This window comes from Maylandia zebra, linkage group LG13, assembly GCF_041146795.1.
Source record: "Maylandia zebra isolate NMK-2024a linkage group LG13, Mzebra_GT3a, whole genome shotgun sequence".
NCBI classification, from domain to species: Eukaryota; Metazoa; Chordata; class Actinopteri; order Cichliformes; family Cichlidae; genus Maylandia; species Maylandia zebra.
In genome coordinates this window covers 5,963,388-5,982,902 of record NC_135179.1, presented here as the reverse complement: position 1 = coordinate 5,982,902, position 19,515 = coordinate 5,963,388, and the positions used below count along the sequence as shown (strand labels likewise).

At 40.5% G+C, this 19,515-nt stretch overlaps 2 protein-coding genes across 4 annotated transcripts in view; one reads left to right on the top strand and one right to left on the bottom strand.

Annotated features, from left to right (window-relative positions):
- LOC101486794 (protein kinase C epsilon type) overlaps positions 1-1,563 on the bottom strand; it is a 97,882-nt gene extending 96,319 nt beyond the window's left edge. Inside the window, exon 1 of the mRNA XM_004553536.3 lies at positions 445-1,563. Coding sequence (XP_004553593.1) covers positions 445-792 — 348 coding nt within the window. The 5' untranslated portion in view covers positions 793-1,563. The remainder of the gene's footprint in view (positions 1-444) is intronic.
- An 11,208-nt stretch (positions 1,564-12,771) lies between these two features.
- The window catches only part of atrnl1a (attractin-like 1a), a 325,816-nt gene continuing 319,072 nt past the window's right edge, over positions 12,772-19,515 (top strand). Inside the window, exons 1-2 of one of the 3 annotated variants that reach the window (XM_076891448.1) lie at positions 12,772-13,334; positions 13,418-13,701. In XM_076891448.1, the coding sequence (XP_076747563.1) occupies positions 13,457-13,701 (245 nt within the window). In that variant the 5' untranslated portion in view covers positions 12,772-13,334; positions 13,418-13,456. The remainder of the gene's footprint in view (positions 13,335-13,417; positions 13,702-19,515) is intronic. The other 2 variants (XM_004553538.6, XM_004553537.6) reach the window with 2 other exon arrangements.

Sequence of the window (19,515 nt, the reverse complement as noted above, 5' to 3'; positions counted from 1 at the left end):
AATGTATCCTCTCCTTCACATTTTCCAAAGTAATCCAGAACTGCTTTGTTTGACACCCCTGTTGTTGGGTCTTTAGATTATATATACAGCGCCTGGAGGTGACTGCTGTTGTGATTTGGCGCTATATAAATAAAATTAAATTAAAAACAACATTAGCTAAGCCTTCTGTATTATTAAGTGTTGGTCCTGTCTTATTATATAGAGTCTGTAGATTATGTAATATGATGGAACACACAGCTTGTATTTTTAGGTGTAAATCCCTGCAACTATATGACTACTTATAGTCTGCTTCCTGCCAGACTCCCGGGAGAATTGTGATTGGAAAAAGAGTGATTAACTGATTCATTGGAAAACTTTCCACTGAGGTCCGTTTGCCTACGACAGAGAAGGTCTGAGCACCTTGTTCGACTATCACTCCCACTGTGTGTGCTTCAGGTGTCTTACCCAGTCCTCAAAGTGCTTGCTGCTGTTCTGCAGGATGTCCTCGAATTGGATGATGCAGTTGGCCACGAAGTCGTCGTAGCCAATGGGCGCGTCGTGGAAAACTGATAGCTCTATCTTGCGGCCGTCGTGGACCTCCGTGATGAACTCGTAATTCCACGTGGGGCTGTTGGTCTTCTGCTTGGTGGAGGTCTGGCCCACGCGAGAGTCGTCCACGTTGAGGGCGATGTACGTGTCCAGGAGGAAGGTCTGAGTCTTGGGACCGACGGCGTGACGCAGGGACCAAGCTGTGGGTTTGAGGTCCAGAGCCTCGCGGATCCTGATCTTCAGCTGCCCGTTGAAGACCACCATGGCGATGAAACGCGCTTCCAGTAAAACCACAGGACACCTTTCACCTCAAACACCCCCAAATCAACCGTGCTTTAGCGCTTTGAATAACAGCTCCGTTCAACCGGTGGTCCTCCGGGCAGAGCGTGTTCCTTCCACTCCGATATGAAGGAGAGAGTGCAGTCACCAAGCACACCAAGCTGCTGTCGTGTCTCGAAACGTCTGCACTTGTCGATTATGCTACAAAATTTCCCCCCAGAAACTGAACTTCAGTGGCGGAAAAGCGACCGTTAGCCCGGGAAGCCTTCAGAAGTGCACGGAAGAAACATGAATAGCTACGGCGCACATACGAGCAGAGGCCCCAGATGTGAGTCGCTCTGTCATGGTGTTTACCTTCGAGGTATTAAAAAGCTCTGTTAGCTGCAGCGGGGCTCCCTGGAAGCACTGGCCTGCGTTGCATTGCACCGTGCGGAGGGTGGGAGGCTCCAAATACCTGCTGCCAGCCGCCGCGGCGCACTGGAGATGTTCGAGCTGCGAACCAGACAGCGGCCGGTAACGACCGCAGCAGGGGCGGAGAGAAGGGGGGCGGTGGGTGGATGTGTCAAAACGGGCTCCTGCTGCTTGGTGCACGGCCTGGTGTCAGTCCAGTGCAGCTGTTTGAGCTCAACTTCCAGTGGACACAGCCTCCCGACACCGCTGTGTGTCTCCGTCTCTCTCGCGCGCGCGCTCTCTCTCTCTCTGGTGCAGGAAATGCGAAAAACACGTCAGATTTAGCGGAGCCTGATGTGACAGACGGGGGAGTGCGACGCAACCAAGACTGGGGCGGTGTTTAGGAGCAGCGGGGCTGGGGGGGGGAGGTTGGATGAATATGAAGGCAGAGAAATAAAAGCCTGAACAATTCACCAAGGTGCCCTTGAGCAAGGCTAGGGCTGTATAAAGAAGCCAGTGCAGGTTTACACAGTAATAGGCGTGTGTGTAAAGCTGTTTTATTAATGCAGAAAAAAACAGGTGTGTGTGCAGAAAAACAACAAGAGTGTTTAATACTGAAATGTGGACGCCTAGCAGCATGTCTCCACTCATTTTGCTGCATGTCCAGGTGCAGAATTATGAACATTCATTCACTCAATAAAGGCCACTTGCCAAGGCCATAAAAAGATGGGACCTTAGGGGGATGAATGTAGGGATATGTGAGGCATGTGTGGAATTTAAAAGAGGTGACTGAAAGCCATGTTACTTATCAGCAGCATGATGTGTGCAGCACTGAAGAAAAATATAACCTAAAACATCTGCAGCCTCAAGTGGCTTTCACAGCATTAAGCAACATTTCAGTTTTCAGTTTTGGTTTACCAAGGATGCAATGCACAGATTGTGAGTAATTGCCTACTTTGCACCAGCAAGACTGCATTGCAAGATATGAATGTTTGCCAGGGCTCTAGCAGGACTCTAATTAGTTTTGCAAAATTGTGTCATGAGTCTTCATAGTTTCCATAGTCTTTAAAACTGTACCATCGTTGTTTGAATTCCTTCCAGGGTAAAAATGAAGCGGTGTGTTTGCAAGGAGCCAGACACAGCATGTGACACAGAGGAATGAGATTTTCTACCTTCTCATATATACAGACAAATGCTTTATATATTTGACACAGAACCTGCAGTCTGTTTCTCCCGAGGCACAGATGACAAATGTGATTTATGTGCAAGCTTAGTTTTATTTGGAATAATTGTAGAAGAAGAGTCAGGCGTCTGCTTCATTTAACAGCAGAAACTACAAGGTGACCGCATGCACGGGGATCTGTCTTAGTGCAGGAGCACACATACCTGACAGGCTCAGTACAACACCAAGAGTGATTCACATTTTACACAAGGGAAGGATGCATTTATGTGCAGATAGCATTTAGTGTTTTCAGCACTGGAGCAGCTGAAAACACTGACAAAATATCAGACTGGTATCAGTTTTTAATAGAGAGTGAACATGTTCTGCTATCTATTAGCAAATATGTAGGACAAATATGTAGGCTTTCACTGGCTTTGTTTAATGTGTTAGACAAAAAAAACCCAATTTAACCTGTTTTGTTGACCTGTTTTCAAACAGCTGGTCTCTTTCTTTAAGTTCACTTTTGTTGAATACTTGTGCAACAACAGTTACAAAAACAGAGAACCTTTTTTTGTGATGTATCTTCATCTCTTTATCTTTTTTTTTTTTTTTTTTTTTTCTTTATCTCAAATATGAGGAAGTTTGAGAAGACTCCAAAATATCTTTACAATCTGCAGAACACAAGTGTGTTAGAGGCTAGTTTACTTGCCTCATTTAGGCCATGTTATGCAAAAGTGAACATTAATATACAGTGGGGGTGCAGATTGACTGAAAAAAGGTGGATATTGAGAAACACTCAGATGAGCAGGGTGAAAGTGATCTGTTATGCTTAAACCTTGAACATCACTGACCCCTGTTGTCGATTGTTTGTAATTTCAAGTTTCAGGCACCTCCCACCAGCTGCAAAAATGATAAACTGCACTGCTTCTGAGAGAGGACAGAGAAAGTAAATTACTCTACACTGTCTGTCCCAGTTTAATTCTCTTACAGCCTCTTACCATGGCCATTTCTGTGTCAGAAATACAAGAACTAGCGTATTACTATCATGATTTTTTTCAATGTCCTAGAAAATTACAAGGTGACTGAGAAATAAGACTTTTTCATATACTCATAATATACTGACCTAATGATTTCTCTGTGAAACACACAGAGGTGGAACCATACTTGCATACAGGCAGGGAAACATTTTTAAGCCATCTTAGGTTTTTAATCCTCTGGTTTGTCAAATCAAATCAAATAAAATCACTTTTATTGTCACATCACATGTGCAGGCACACTGGCACAGCACATGCGAGTGAAATTCTTGTGTGCGAGCCCCACAAGCAACAGAGATGTGCAAACACAACAACACAAACGAGCAAAATACAAGAATGGCCAACCTGAAACTAATAAATATATGTACAATATATAATAGTGTATGCATTTCTGGATGTGTATACTAAATATTTTCCTACGTGTGTGTGTGTGTGTGTGTGTGTGTGTGTGTGTGTGTGTGTGTGTGTGTGTGTGTGTGTGTGTGTGTATACACATTTTTACAAATTAAATAGTAAAAAATTTTTTATTTTATTAAATGTTACACTTTGTTACAGTAAATGTAGAATATTAGCAAATAGTTTAAGATAAAATAAGGCTATGTGTGTGTGTCAGTTTAAAATGAGTTTGACACCTCTGATCTAAAAGAAGTGCATTGTTACTCATGTTACCAGTAGCTGTGTTAGCTTAATGTTGGCTTAACATTAGCTAATGTAACATTTGATTCCATTCAGTGCTAATGTTAAGGCAGCTTTACTGCATAAAGTCAAAAAAAAAAAGAAAAAAAAAGGGATGGAGCCACAACAAGGCCAAACACGTGGATATTATATTGGAATCTGGCCTTGTGGTTTGTTTAATTTTTAACAAAGGAAACAAAAAAGTCCAGAAACTAAGGAACCATTAATAAGAATTATAAGGTCAAATATTACTACATGTAGAGAGAGGGGTGATACATAAGGATCAACAGAGACTTGAATTATTAGCAAAGTGATGAGGACCTGACAAACCTTTGAAGATATAAAACAACTATAAGCTTTAAATATTTCTTTGAGTGAAATCAATCATCATCCAGATACTTTGGATGCTTTGAGTGTATAAAGACATACAACTGAAAGCAAATATGTGGGAATGTCAGCAGTTCAACAGCTGCAGAAAGATGTTATTTGCTGTGTCTAGCGAGCATTTGGTGGAAGTTCAGTCTATATTGTTATAGATGTGAAAACACAATTTTGTCTTCCAATTGTAGAAAAGGGTATGAAGCTTCCTTTTATGACTCTTTCAGCTGCTGCAGAGAGGAACGACTGTGGTCGGTGGTTGCAGCAGTGAATCTAATATTCTTCTTTTCTGTGGTTTTCCATCATTGTTTAAAAGGAACAATATATTTCTGTCGAAAACTTCTCCAACTTGTTTTCTCATTAGCACATCAGCCAATGTGTCTCTGAGCTCTGCAGATAGGAATCAATCACACGCACAGGAAATCCCCTGGACTCCGGCCACGTCCTGCCCTCTTTCCCCTCTCACTCGGCCGGATCTAAATCAAACGAGCATGGCTTGGCAACAGTGGATAGGCTCTTCATCACAACTGTAACTATGGTCACACTAGGACAGTAACATCCCCATGGCTACAGGAAAATAACTGTCCTGAACATTTTTCCACTTTAAGTGGCTGCAGGAATGAAAGGAAAATTCTTTTTATGGATCAGAGAGGAAGTTCCCAACAGGAGAGAGGAGAAACTGTAGACTGTAGAAAGATGGAAAACTGATCTGAATAATTGTAGGAACTGTTACTAATTTGTTTTTATTGAATTTGACATATATTCCAAACATAAAACTTCACATCTCCAATAACAGTTCATCCATCCTTTCCCTAACTGCTTATCCAGCTGTGGTTCCTGGAGGCTGGGAGCTGAATGATAAATAATAAATTCATTAAAAATAATAAAACATGCCAATATTGTATACGTTTATCTAAAAGGAAAGTTTTAAGATAGTCTTATAAGTCTTATTGGAGCCTGATAGCCGAAGACTCTGCCCGCCACTCCTACTTTCAGAAACACGAAAACGCTGACATCTAAAAAAATTGAATAAAGATGTTTACATCTCTTTCTGAGTTGTTCTTCCCTTCCTGTAGTCGTACAAGTCAGTTTCTCCACTACTTACCTACTTTTACTGGTAAAACAGCAATCTTTCTGAGAAACTGAGAAATTTGATTTTGAAATGAAATTAAACAATTACTAGTTGAAACTAATCTCATTTTCTTACAGTTTATGACCCTGTTTTTCAGAGCGGTAAGTGTTTATTTACAGGGCAAGTCTTCTCTTCTCCTTTTCCAAATGATTGACACACTCAGTCACAGATGTCCTAAATCCATGATTTCACAGTCTTTTGTCATGCGTTTATTTTTCAAGAAGGGCAAAGAAATTAAACAAAGAGTCAATCATGACTTCCTCACATCTTCTGGGGGCCCTAAGCAGGATGGAAAACCCCACTCAGCCTCCAGTTAAGCCCTTCTGTGTCTTCTGTATCATTATTTTTTTTATTCTTTTCAACTGGATATTGTTTGTGTTCCTCTATCAATCTTGAGTCTGAGTCTGGCTTACATCTGCCGAAAGTTGAAAAATATATATCAGCATTGAAATCTTTATACTGGGGGTTCTCTAAGCTCACAAGGACCGAGTGCCAAGTTAGGAAACCAACATATGATTGAAGACTTCACAAGAAAATAAATGTTTAGTCCATGTTTGAAATGTGTCAGGTCAGTGCACCAGCTGTATTTGTAAATGTCAGGGAGGGTTACACTGTTGTGATGGCTAGAAGGGCTGAAATTGAACACAGGGACACCATCCTAGCTTCAAATCACGCACTGATGACTTCACCTTGTCCTCGAGCTTAGAATAATTGATTCCAAATTAAACAATTGCTTTTCCCCTATCTTGTTGGTAAATTTCTATGTAACCTGACTTAGCAGCTACTAAACACCAGGGGGCACCAAACATCAATCTCATTTCTAACGTTTTTATTATCTCTTCCCAAGGACAATATAATTTCCCTTTCTTTTTTATTATCCACTCTCCCGCTGTACGTCAGTGTGTGTGTGTTTTAGTGTGTCTTCTTTCTTTTTTATGTCGGTGAAATGGCTGCAATAGCTCTCAATCTGTAGCCATTTTTGAGGCACATCTGTGTTATTAAACACCTCACAGCTGGTAGTGAAAAACATTAATATGAGCACGGAGAGGAAGCTGATGGGCAGCAAACCAAATACCAAATGCACCTTCTCTGTATCCTGCATGTCCGCATAATCCTTACTCATCCCTGTCCCCTCCGCACCACTTAGTTATTGCACTGTTTAATTATAAACAAACTGTCAAAATCAATATTGGTTTATTTATTTTTTTCATTTTTCCCCTCAAAGTGGGTTTTTTGTGTAAGACAATCAATAATCCTACTTTGGCCCTTGGGGGGAGGTTAAAAACGATCTATAATAGGATTCAACTCAAGCAGCAGGAATAACAACGAGCCAAACCAATTTCCCACAGGCTAACAGTGAGGTTTAACACCACAGTTTGCTGTCCCTTGTAGCTTAAAACCATGAAATTTGAACACAGAAGTGACAGTTTGTGTTTATTAGGCCTTTCAGCCTAGAAGTGTTTTAAAAGAATGATGACATGTAACTTTCATTTGTATTTATTCACTCAGAAACATCACCAGGGATGAAAGCATCTAGTTAAAGTTACAACACTGACAGTCCTGACACCGCACTGTGACAATTAATTTTCTACTTCATGTCCTGCCAGAAAGTTAATGAATATGGATATGGAAAAGGTGCACACCCCCATATTCTTGACCTTGTCATTTATCTCATCTTATGAGGCGAAGCAGAACCCAGATCAGTATTCTCATCGGAAGACATTTGATAAATACTCTCCCTAATTTAGAAGCAAAGCAGATGGTCTTGTTGCTGGCAATAGAGTTGCGAAATTGGGGCAGAGAAATAAGTGTATGTCAGCAGCAGAAGCATCAGCAGCAGCAAGGTGCTCTGTGAAGAGCAGGAGGTAGTGCTGCGTGTCCCAGGAGGGGTGTAGAAAGGGAAAAACCAGCCTGCAATAAAACAGCTGTTTCCGCAAGAAATGGCTGGCTGCCGGAATACCTGCTCCGCTCAGATAAAACCAAGTCCAAATAAGAGTTCTTTCTAAGCCAAATGTACTCTTTACATACCCGAAGGCACTAGAAATGAATTTGAATGTTCTTTTTTTGGGTTTTTTTTAAAGTAGGCTGTTAAAATCATTTAATGTTGTTGATTAATGTGCCTAGTGTGAAGTAACAAACCCACATAAAATCAGTCCCAATCATATGCAGCTGATGGATCTTTTACACTGTAAGATATACTCGGTGTTTTTGCTGAACACTGCAGGCTTTCATTTATCTTTTTCAGAGAGTCATCTTCTTTTTTTCTTCTTCTTCATTTTAAAATTTCCTAAATCAGTGAACACCAAAGTTTGGATGCTTGGTGTGCGGATCTGTTCCTAACCTCAACTAAACAGTTTCAAGTCTTGAGGTAAGTATCACTCATGTGAATGTTGCTCCTGAATGGCTTATGGGGATCATAGGAAATAAGAAAAAAAGCTCCAGAAAAGCATCTAAATTGATGTTTGCAAGCTGTTCTGGTGCGATAACGTCACCAGCTGTCTTATGTGTCAACTTACGGTAATTATCATTTAGGTTTAAGACATTTTTGCACCAAGTAAGGTTCTCAGACTCAGCAATTTCTTCTGAGCTCACTGTCTTAGAGGTTGCTCTATTTATATTTCAAAATAATATTTCATCAGTTATATTTGTATTAATAATATTTGTAAATGTCATCATGTAAGGTTGTGTTACATTGGTGCTAATTTAAGCTTTTGACCAAACAAAGATTTATTTATAAGTGAGTAGTCAAGGATGTAAAATGTGTGTTTTTGTTGTAGCCTTTACTCCTGGCCTATACTTTCTTATAGACACCTGCCACCACCAGTATGTGTGAGTGTAGTGGTAACAGTACTCACCTATGAAACTAGGGCGTGTGCACCTGTAGGTAGTAGGTCCATATAGTGTGTTTTAGACCCTTTCAAGAAGACAGAAGTAATATTATGTGAATGACTTATTTGTAATAGCTGAAGTCTGTGTGTGCTTTTTGATCTTTGACAGTTGCTCCTTGTCTTGTTCAAGCATCATCATGGTGTCAGTCAGCAAAATGTTTGTACTACACAGTCCCCGTGTGGTTTAATGTTACACAGGTGGACACTGATACTGGACCATAAGTAATGCATCACAAGAAGCATCACGATCACCCTCTGATAAAATTAATTTGTCACAACAGTGTTACAAGAACTTAATGTCATAAAAAGGATCTTTTTTAACCAAACTATGATATTTTCTTTGATATACACAAACTTAAAAAAGCAGCAAGTGAAAATCAAAGCAACACTGAGTGAAAGCAAAACTTAACTGTGGTCACAGATGAAGCTTGAACTCCAGTTCATGGTTGAAAGTCGGGTGTGTTCGTGTCACCTTCCTCCGTGGTCACATTTCTAATCTTTTTGTTGCTTCAGGAATGCTAAAAGAAATCGGAGCAGCAAATCTGGTGATCTTTCAGGTGGGAGACTTATTTAATTTAAAGCTGCTTTCTTTTTTATTTTGGCTACTTGGGGGAAAGATTAACTCTTGTTCTGAGTAGTTTTGTAAAGAAACTATTTTCTGTGTATCAAACTACACCTGCAGTTACTATGGAGGTTGTAGACACCCCTGTTGCTCTGGTCAGCTGAGCTGCTATGTTAGCTAGCTTGCTGTATACTTGTTGATGTAGATGTTGACATTAGACTGTATGGTCATATACAATAACCTATGGCTACAAAAAAGTCACACAGACTAGTGCTAAAGCCAACAACAGTAGCCCACAATCACATTGGTCAAGGTCAAATTTATTTATATTGCACATTTCAAACAGCTGATGCTGCACAAAGTGCTTAACAATGTAAAAATGGCATTAAAAAGCAACAATGTAATACAATAACAACAATAAAAAACAATAATAGGACAATAAAAGAATTAAAACACTAACTAAAACTAATTCAAATAAGACCAAAATGCTTGGGTCATAGTGTGTTAAAAGCCAGGGCATAGAAATGTGTCTTTAGTAATGATTTAAATTGCTCAAGTGTTTGTGCAGATCTAATATTTAAGGGGAGACTATTCCAAAGTCTGGGACCTGCCACAGAGAAGGATCTATCACCACGGGATTTGAGATAAGTCCGTGGGATGGACAGCATTAGTTTTGAGCTAGACCTCATGGTTTTACCTGGAGCATAGGCAGAGAGGAGCTCAGACAGGTAAGAAGGGGCTCGGGCATTAAGTGACTTATTAAAAACAAAAAGTAAAAGTTTAAATTGGATCCTGTAGGAGAAAGGAAGCCAGTGTAAAGAAGCTAAAACTGGGGTTATATGCTCTCTCCGTTTGGTACCAGTTAGCAGGCGAGCAGCTGAATTTTGAAGACGATGGATGATGGCCTGATCTAGACCATAATACAATGAATTGCAGTAGTCTAATCTGCAAGTAAGGAAAAGGTGAATAACACGCTCAAAGACGTTAGCTGGGAGGTATGGCTTTACCTTGGCTAGCTGTCTTAACTGAAAAAAGCAGGTGAGCAAAACATTGATGACATAGGGTGGCCATGCTTTGCACGAGGTATGATCAAAACGTCCAGGTCCATAAAAATATCTACTTAAATCTGGCCAGTCTTATCTTTAGAGCTCTCATTGTAAGTGATGTTATGTCTCTGTGCGTCTGTGTTGGATCTCCCCCATTGTGCCAGAAGACCAACTCTTCAACTTGTTTTTTATTTTTATTTTTGGGAAGTGGGTGAAGCTGAAGGGAGGAAGATCTGGGGTACAGCTGGTGAAAGAAGAATGTGCTGGTGTGACCCACTCCTCAGCTGTTGCAGCATGACCTGAATCTCATCACCAGCCGTGATCCTTTCACATGAAATTCAGGTCAGTTTGATACACTTGCTCTCTGCACAAGTTAGAAGTTTATGGTGAAATCGCTGAGCACACAGTACAAGTGGTCACAAAGGGACTTCTCTGCTAAAAACAGCTGAGAGAAGCTGTCTGTACATGCCTGAACAGACTTTGAACTGAATTACAGCCAAATTTTAATCAGGCAGGGTTTTTGACGTTTATTAACCTGCTGGTAAAATCTATATTCTCCACTAATTATTAAGAGTCATTTATGACCGTTTATGAGCTCTGTAGATGTTCCTGTTCCATCATCTGCTGACTGCTAACTTTGCCTGACTGTTTGTTTTGCAGGAAGGACAGTGTGCAGTGGATTTATCAGAGCTTGTATTATTAAATAGTTACATATTCCTGCTGAAAACAGCTTTTTGGTGAGGGCAGTGAGATCGAACCTTGCAGCAAATAAGCTGTAAACCCCAAAACTGCAAGATCAAAGATACTCACAAAGCTGCACAGTTAGTAATAATTTGGAGTCCTTTTTTGTATTACACACCTGAACACAGAATACCCTTAGCTTTTATGTATTAGTATAATTTAGCCAATAAATGCATTTTTGGCAAATTTTGTCCGTGCCTTTTTGTAGCTGGGGAAGACATTTGGATACAAATAACTCACTGCAGTGTTGAGACTCACCTTGTTAAACACCAGGTGTCTACACACATATGTAACTGCTGTAACCAATATCTCAAGTTGAAACAGTGTTATTCTCTTCATCACACTGTGGCAGAGTAATATCTTGCTTTAGATGTTTCGGTTTGAGGATTATCGTCTTTTGGCTTGCTGCATGGTTTTTCTGAGCCCTCGGGGAACGCAGATGCAAATCTTGGCTTTGTTTTTCAAAAGCACAGCGTGGCTCTAAAGAACATCTTTGTGTCTTTAAAGCCTTCAGAGTGAGATGGAGTTATAAATCAGGCAGACAGTTTGGGGAATTAGGCCTCCGTTGTGTCAGTCCGGTTTTAATGTTGCTGTCATATCTGTCTTTGAATCGACTCAGATGCATCCAAATGTGTCCAACCAATGCACCGAGAGCTTAGGTGGAAAGAAAGAGGTTAGTTTCTTATTTGAAAGCATCTTTTCTCAGCTGTAGATATTTTGCACTTTAAATCAACACTGATTGATCTCTGAAATAAAAGGACAGACTGTAGGATTACACATCTTTTACTGTTTCCAGCTGGTTTTGAAATGTACGATACATAGATAATAACTATTTGAGTAATAAAGTGTACCAGTGATTGCTAGAATGAATTCGGTGGGGGTTGTTATGCTGTCTCCAATTTGTCTCGGGGCAATTGTTCTAGAAAAAATTACCATTTTGCTGCAGTTTTATTAGCGATCATTCCCCGCGGTTACCCTTTCTCATGATAAGTTTCTGTGAAGGCGCGAGTGTGTGCGTGCGTGAAAAACTTCTGTCGAAAATGAGTAACAAAATTGGATTTTGACATTATGGTTGAATTTACTCAGCCTTGAAAAACTAAACAGCCAGTGTTGGATTTTGCTGAAAAGAATTAAGAGCTTCTTTGAGTAACCAGAAAATTAGCTATTTTTTTCATCAAAGACACAAGAAATAATAGAAAGACAATCATATGGATAACAGACTTTCAGCCTCACTGGGTAATGCTGTGGGTAATAACGTGTCCTTTACAAGGCATGCATTTTGTTTTGACATAAGCAGCACACATATACAGTGTGCATGAATATCCTTGGTGGCCTAATTACTGGATATCAAGGTCATTCTGCATGATGTCAAGGGCCAAAAAGGTCCACATTCACAACACTTCTTCTAGATTTGCTGGGGGAATATCAGGAGACAGCTGGCGGTCAGGAAAATGCAGAAAGATGGTGGGTTTTCCCTGTTTTCCTCCAAAACATGTGCAGTTTTTGTTTTACTGGCGAAGTTTGCTGTAGTTGCAGATAGCCAAAGATTTCAGTGATCAGTGACACTGAAAAAAAGCTACAAGAATTAAGTTTCTAAATGGAAGAAAGAAAAATAATTAAAATAAATGTAAAGGAACCCCTATACCCGATTACTTACAGTACAGCACATGGTGCATTATTTTTGACTTGGAAATACAATAACTCTCTCTCTCCACCCTCTCTCTCGCTATCTCTGTATAGATTTAGGTAAGGAAAGTAGTGTAGGTATGCATGCCATCGGGATAATTATTGTAAAAGGAAAATATTTCTACTGTGCGCAAAATGTCTTTCTTCATTCTTCCTTCTTTCATTGTTCGTCTCGAACATGCGCTTCAGGTGTAGAAACGCGCTGAGATAGTCGGTGTTGCAGACGAATGTCACCGGCTTTGTCTCTGCTGCATGCCGTTTAAAGGGAACTGCCCCTTTAACCGCGTGGCCGTACTGCTCATGCTCGGGGCTTTGTGCTGGAGTTTCCCCCTGTCAGAAACTAGCTGTGTGGACTGAAGAGCGAGAGCAGCAGGCAGGAGAAAGAAGCAGAAGAAGCGACGATCCGGGGGGAGCTGCGGCTGTCGCATCCTCGGAGGAGGACAAACCCGGGCAGAGGGGAGGGCGCGTCTTTGTCTGGGAACACATCCAGCAGGAGAGAAGCGCACGGTCGTCTGAGCTCCGTGGTTTGATTTTATCTCCTGGATTACAGCTTTTCCCCGCTGAGAGAGCATCATCCGGTCACGATCGCTTGTATTCATTGGAAACTGCACACTGGAAGTTATCTGGAAGAGTTGCTTGGACGCGCGTAAGGGGGCTTTCGATGTGAAAGTGGATGAATACGAGAGGAAATGCGTTCACGGGCTTTTTAACGTCGGAGCAGTTTCCATCAAAGTTTCACCTCTTTGTCCCGTCCCGCAGCTTCTCTCGTGCAGCTCGGCATGTTCTGACAGCGTAACTGCTGTTTTCCTGCGCCTTTCCCACAGGCGTCACAGGTAAGCTGCTTGAGCCAAGTGACACCTCAGCTCATGACAACACATCACCTCACAGCCTAACGTGACGGCTCGCTTTCTCTCAGCTTGCAGCCTCCGAAAAAACAAGTCTACCCGCGTCCATCATGGTCCTTGTTAGCGGGACACGTCTGCTCACCTGGACCAGGTCTTCACAGAGCAGGTCCCGGGAAGTGTTGAAAATATACCTGGGAATACTGATGATGCTTCATCTCGTGGTCCACGCGGAAGCCTCCTCGGTGTCCAAGTCTTGTGATAAAAGCTGTTTTTCAGGGAAGTGTATTAACGGGACCTGCGTGTGTGACCACGGCTGGGTCGGGGATCAGTGCCAGCACTGTCAGGGAAGATTCAAGTAAGTTGGTCGACAGCTTGCGTGAATTTACAGTTCAAATCGTACCTGTTGTACTGTTTCTCATATCACTGTTGTGGTGATCAAAGGCCAAAACATGCAGGGTCTAAACTCTGCTAATGGTTACTACATCTTCTTTTCTTTGTAATATTAGTTAACTAATCTCACTCTTCGGGGATTAAGTGTAAAATGTTCACCTGCGTTTAAACCCAAGCACTGTGGATGATACTTGGCTCTATTGTCAGAGTGTATGAGGGTAAATTAATGCCACAGCAAAACAAAGACTGAGCACCCTGATATTATGCATTCATATTTTATGTAAAAAATTGGTAGAAGTTGGTAGACAGGAATATTAAATGTAATCTACAATAGTAAGTCATGGTTATGCATGAGTGTAATGTACTGCACAGCTTTGTTTGGTTTGGTTGGCTACATGAGTGTAAACATATTTCTAAAAGGAGGACATTAAGTTTTAAAGCCCAGAAATCAGACTGGTCACTGCTTTAGAGCTGCTGGCACGAGTCTCATACAGCTGGCATCAACCAAGTGATTCAGTGATGCCTTGCCTGTGATGTTTTCTGAGACAAATTTGATTTGGTTGCAAAGCTGAATTTTGAGTGCGTTTGAGTAGTAAGTGAAAAAGTAAGAAGCGACCATACTTCTTGAGAAAACTTAAAGCTGACTTAAGACGTTAAGTTCTGATTAACGTCTCCAGAGAGTCTGAACGGGTTCTGCTAAAATATTTATAAAGACACAAGCCTGACCCGAAAAAAAAGGAAGAGAAGAAAAGAATAGGCATTGTTTTGTAGAAGCACTAATTAGTACAAACCACTGTCACCTGCTCAGCCACAGGCAGGAGAAGATGGTACAACCACAGAATACAGTGCTAGTGTGTACTCTAGAAAGGATTGCAGCAACAGTTAAGTTTAATAATACATCCGAGTGGGGACATACGTGTCTGCGTGCATGTGTGCAAAAAGACAGTATGCAATAATTTCAAATATGGTTCATACGGACCACATGTTTTTTGTTTTTTTTTGTGTCACTTGCCCAGAACTGGCACCAGAGTAGGTCCCTGGTACACCTGTCTCAGCGGGCTGACTTGATCATTTGATCTCTTCATCTTCATACATGTTCTGAATTGTTCTTAGTCTGGTTTCATTGGGAAACCGTTACAGGAGAAAAGGTGGAGATTCAGAGAGGGTAAAGAAATTCCAGCCCCACAACTCATTCAGTATTATATATAGATATGAAAACATCCCTTCTGAGAAGTTTAGGTGTAGAAACATAATCTGTACCACTGTATTTCATAGCACATTATCTTTTAATGCATTAACGATGTAGTAGTAGACTGCAACTGATTTTTTTTTATTTTAATCTTTTGATCTTATGCTGCATCTATGTTCAGCAAAAAGTTTTTAAAGGTACAGGCAATGGCACATGCATATTTTGTCATTAAAATCCCTTTTAGTATTGCACGTAATGAAACCTCTAATAAGTGGAGCCAAGTGAAGAATGACACTTGGAAGGGAAATTACACAGCAAAGAGCAGATACTGGGGGGAAAAGTCAGTCCACCCACTGCCTGTTCAACTGGTTTATTCCCTCTTGACTTTTATAGCAATATGGAAGCCCCACATCACATATGCATGATGATAAAAGTGAAACATTTTATATGAAAACAATGTGTTTGCTGTTCATAAAAGCACACTAGTATAGTCACTGATGTCTAGGTCAGGTTAGGCAGGAATTGCTCTGCAAAATGCTTCCAGCTACAGAACATTATTCTGATAAGCCTTCCTGGGGAGTTTGTGTACGTGACAAAGAGGCAACTTAATCAAATGTTAGATTAAAAGTCTTCTATAAAGGAGGTGTTTCATGCTTGACTTAGAAAAACTGCTTTAGGTATCATAAAAAAACAAACAAACTTGGAACAGATATCCCCCTCTCTCTGCCTGGAGAGCAGCTTAAATGGTCAGATCCCCTCTCCCTCCTTGCTCTGTGGCAATATTCACCCCTCATATCGTCCTGAAGGAACAAGCATACCTTGTCACGGTCACCTGCAGCCTGCTCTGTTGAGTATGGATGAAGAAATGGCAGGATATCAGTCTGGTATTTTCTCTCTAGAGGACAGTATCGATTCCTCAATCAATACGAATGTTGCAAGAGCACTGGGCAAGACAAAACTGCAGGGATGAGCTTTTCTTCTTAGCGTCCGCTTGATATCATTCACTAATACAGAGTGCTTCTTATATACAAGCAATGGGAAATGATGGGAGTGCTCGATTAAAAAGGTAGAACAGCTGTGCCATCAAATTGCCCAATGAAGTGAAAGCGTATCATTGATGATAGTTCTGAGCTATCAGTCTACAGCATGTTTAACCCTTACATGACCACTTTACAAGTATACAACTAATAAGGGCTTGCTAAGCAGAGGCTTACGGTGTCAGGAGGTCCCTGCAGCAGATTGCATCTGTTTGGACTGTTTACATTTCTTGTTTGAATGTTTATCAGCTTGCTACAAAGGTCACTAAAAGACAAGAAAGGGACTCAAATGAGTACAGAGAGACTGACATGACCATAAAGAAAGAAATAATGATTGTAGAGAGACACGAGCTCACTACAAAAGGGTGCAAAAAAGCAAATAGATGAAAATAATAAATGACCACAAAGAGATAGTAAAAACGATACAAAGAAAAGACAGCTAAAGTGACCACCAACAAAGAGAACAGTTTACAAAAAAAGAGCAAACACAAATAGCATAAATTGGGATTTTCAGGCAATAAAGACACAGATGAAAATGGCCCACCCGCTATATCCTAAATGACCGTAGACCACAGGGAGACCTAAATAACCACAAGGAAAGACAGATTTATCGCACGGAGATCCTAACTCATGAAAAATATGAAAGAAATGCAAAGAGATGAAAATGATGGATGTTTTTTTTCATTAGGAAGAAGCCGTGAAGCGAGACTTTTAAACACGGCACGTCTTAAATGAAGGTGGTGGCATTAACCGATAAACACACTGAAGATGGTGATTTAATGGCATAGGAGGTCGTTACATATAATGGGGACACAACTATGTGGGAAGTGACATGCGGGGAAAAATTGCCTGCATCTCGGGCTTTATACGGCATTTATTCTACTGCCAAGTGGCGATTAAAAAGTGCCTACTGTGGCTCTCTTTATCCTGTTGCAGGTATGGGCTTAATTAGAGTTGCTTCGCATGACTGACAGTTCAAAAATAATCCTTATCTATGTTTGACCCTAAGTTCATCCACTGTATGAAACAAGCTGTTCTTTGCTCCTTTCCCACTCTCTTTTAGTCAACTTTGGCTGCCCCTTGCAAACAAAGTTTAAATGGCAGGTGAATAGCTTACAGTCAGTGATATAACCACATTAGGGATATCCTCTCTCACTGATCTTATACAGAGGCTAGAGTAGAATAAAAATTGTCTGAACACTGAGCTCAGACATTTGGCATCAACTTGCACATATCCTAAAATAATTATATGAAACTTCAGCCATGTTTGATAGAAGCATCCACCAGTGTAGCAGGTTATGCATGACAGAAAACAGGAGAGAACAAAATAAGATCCTTTCATGATACACATCTGATGTCAGAAAAGGATTAAAATGACCATGAAGTCTTGATGTTACTGGAGCGGTGGGGGAGTGGGGTACATTTACAGGCCTATGCCTGGGCGCCACTGACTCAGGCTGCTCAAGATGTGACTGTTGAGTGACCTTTGACAACAAGTTTCTAAACATAATAATCTTCCCATCCTACTTGTATTAATGTCTAAAATAAAAGTGGATGGATGGATTTCAAAACCTTCCTTTGACCACTAGAAGCAAGCCTCATTGTCATGCACTGTAATTAGCCCTGTGTATATATTTTACACATTGTACCTTAAAAATGGACCGATCCAGCACAATGGAACCTACTGTTTAGACTGTAGCTATTTTGTTCTGTGTGTTTTTTGGAGTCAGAAGTATTTAAAGGATGGAGTGCTAATTGGAGTGGAGTGCAGCAAATGCTGCATCTGTAAAGCATATGGGTGCATATGGGTACACCTGCCAATTAGTGGGAAATAACAGATAATTAGTATCCCAGAGTTTCACTCTGAGACTGGAGCACAGACGTCATATTGTCACATACTTCCAAGGGATCCAGTTTAGTTATGGAGATGAAGTCTAGCAGACAGCTACATACTTGCCAGGACTCTAACTTTAAACCTCACCAGTATCCAAATGAAAGAGTTTAGTTCTTATGAATAGGGAAAAATGTATCAGGGTGTAAAAATGTTTATTTCAACAGTTATTTTAACATGGAAAAATAACTATTGAAACATTTTAACGTGGGAATCTATGGAAATTTAAAGTGGCTATTTGAGGAACTGCAGTTTTCAGTATTTCGACATTATCTTCATTTTCCAGCCTTGGAGGTTTTGCATGGAAATATAAAAAGATACCTTAAAAAAAGACTTCTAATTTTAATTTGTAAAGTGAAAATGTGTCTTTATGTTAAAGTTTTCATTTCTAAATCATCTAATAAGGGAGCAGAAAGACACTGGAGGTTGCTTCTTGGTATTATGAACAAGCTGTTGATAAGTTTCCTTGTAAACTACCTGTATTACAGGAATGCTCTCTCCAAACAGCTGTATTATCTAATGAAATTCACTGTTTCATCAGCTGCATCTAATAGTGAGGACAGACTGAAGGGATCTGTGCTGGTCTGCTTTGAAAATGCTCTATAAAGCTAAAGCTTTACTGGCCATTGGATTGCAGTTGGATGAGACACACACACACACACACACACACACACACACACACACACACACACACACACACACACACACACACACACACACACACACACACACACTGTACTGTGCCACATAGATAGATCCAATAAAGGAGAAATAGGGAGACAGCTCTGCTTGTCTATTGATTTAAGGCATATGTGTTCTGTTTGGTCTTATTGGTTCACAGTATCACTCTTTGTTTTCAAAAGGTATTTTCTCTCTTTATTTTTTTCTGCTCTCCTGTTGTTTTTCTTTTGATACAAACTAGATAGCATCTTTTTCCCCACCTACAGCACACAAAAGCATACTTAAAGAAGTCATCAGCCATCAAAACGCTTAACTTTAAAATCCAATTTTCTTTGATGAAATGGTTTTTATAACATTTCACAGCACTACAGTTTCCAGTATATTTTAAGTTTGTGAAGCTTTATAACATCTTTAAACACATTGTGTTTTCTTTTGTGTTGGTTTGCAGTAATCTATTTCTGTCAGAGCTTTCTATCACAGTGAAAGAACTCATCAAAGATCTATCCAAGTCAACATGGTAAAATTGTTGGCCAATCCTTAAGCTCTTATTTTGAAAGTTCAGTTCAAAGTTCACTAACAACCTAATAGGTCCAGTCGCCACCCTCTAGTAATTTCCTACAGCTTGATCAGATTGCTCTTCTTGTGGTTCTCAGTGACATTCTGCTGTCTTGAATCTGTGATCTTCATGTCGTACTCATTCTTGTTCTGCTCTGGAGATCGGCTGTAAACTGGAGGGTGACTCAAAACACAACCCACAATAGTTGGAGAGCTGGTGCTACTACACTGAGTTCAAAGAGGCACCCAAGCAGAATGGGGAAATACTGCTCAGCTGCTCTCCAAGGTAAAAGAAACTATGTTTAACATCCATTTTCACAAGTGCTGGATCTAAGGTGTAGTGGTTTAGAAATGTTTGCCTTACATTAAAAAAAGATTCCTGGTTTGAGACCCAAACCAGCCTCTGAGGGTCACAAGCTAGTGCAC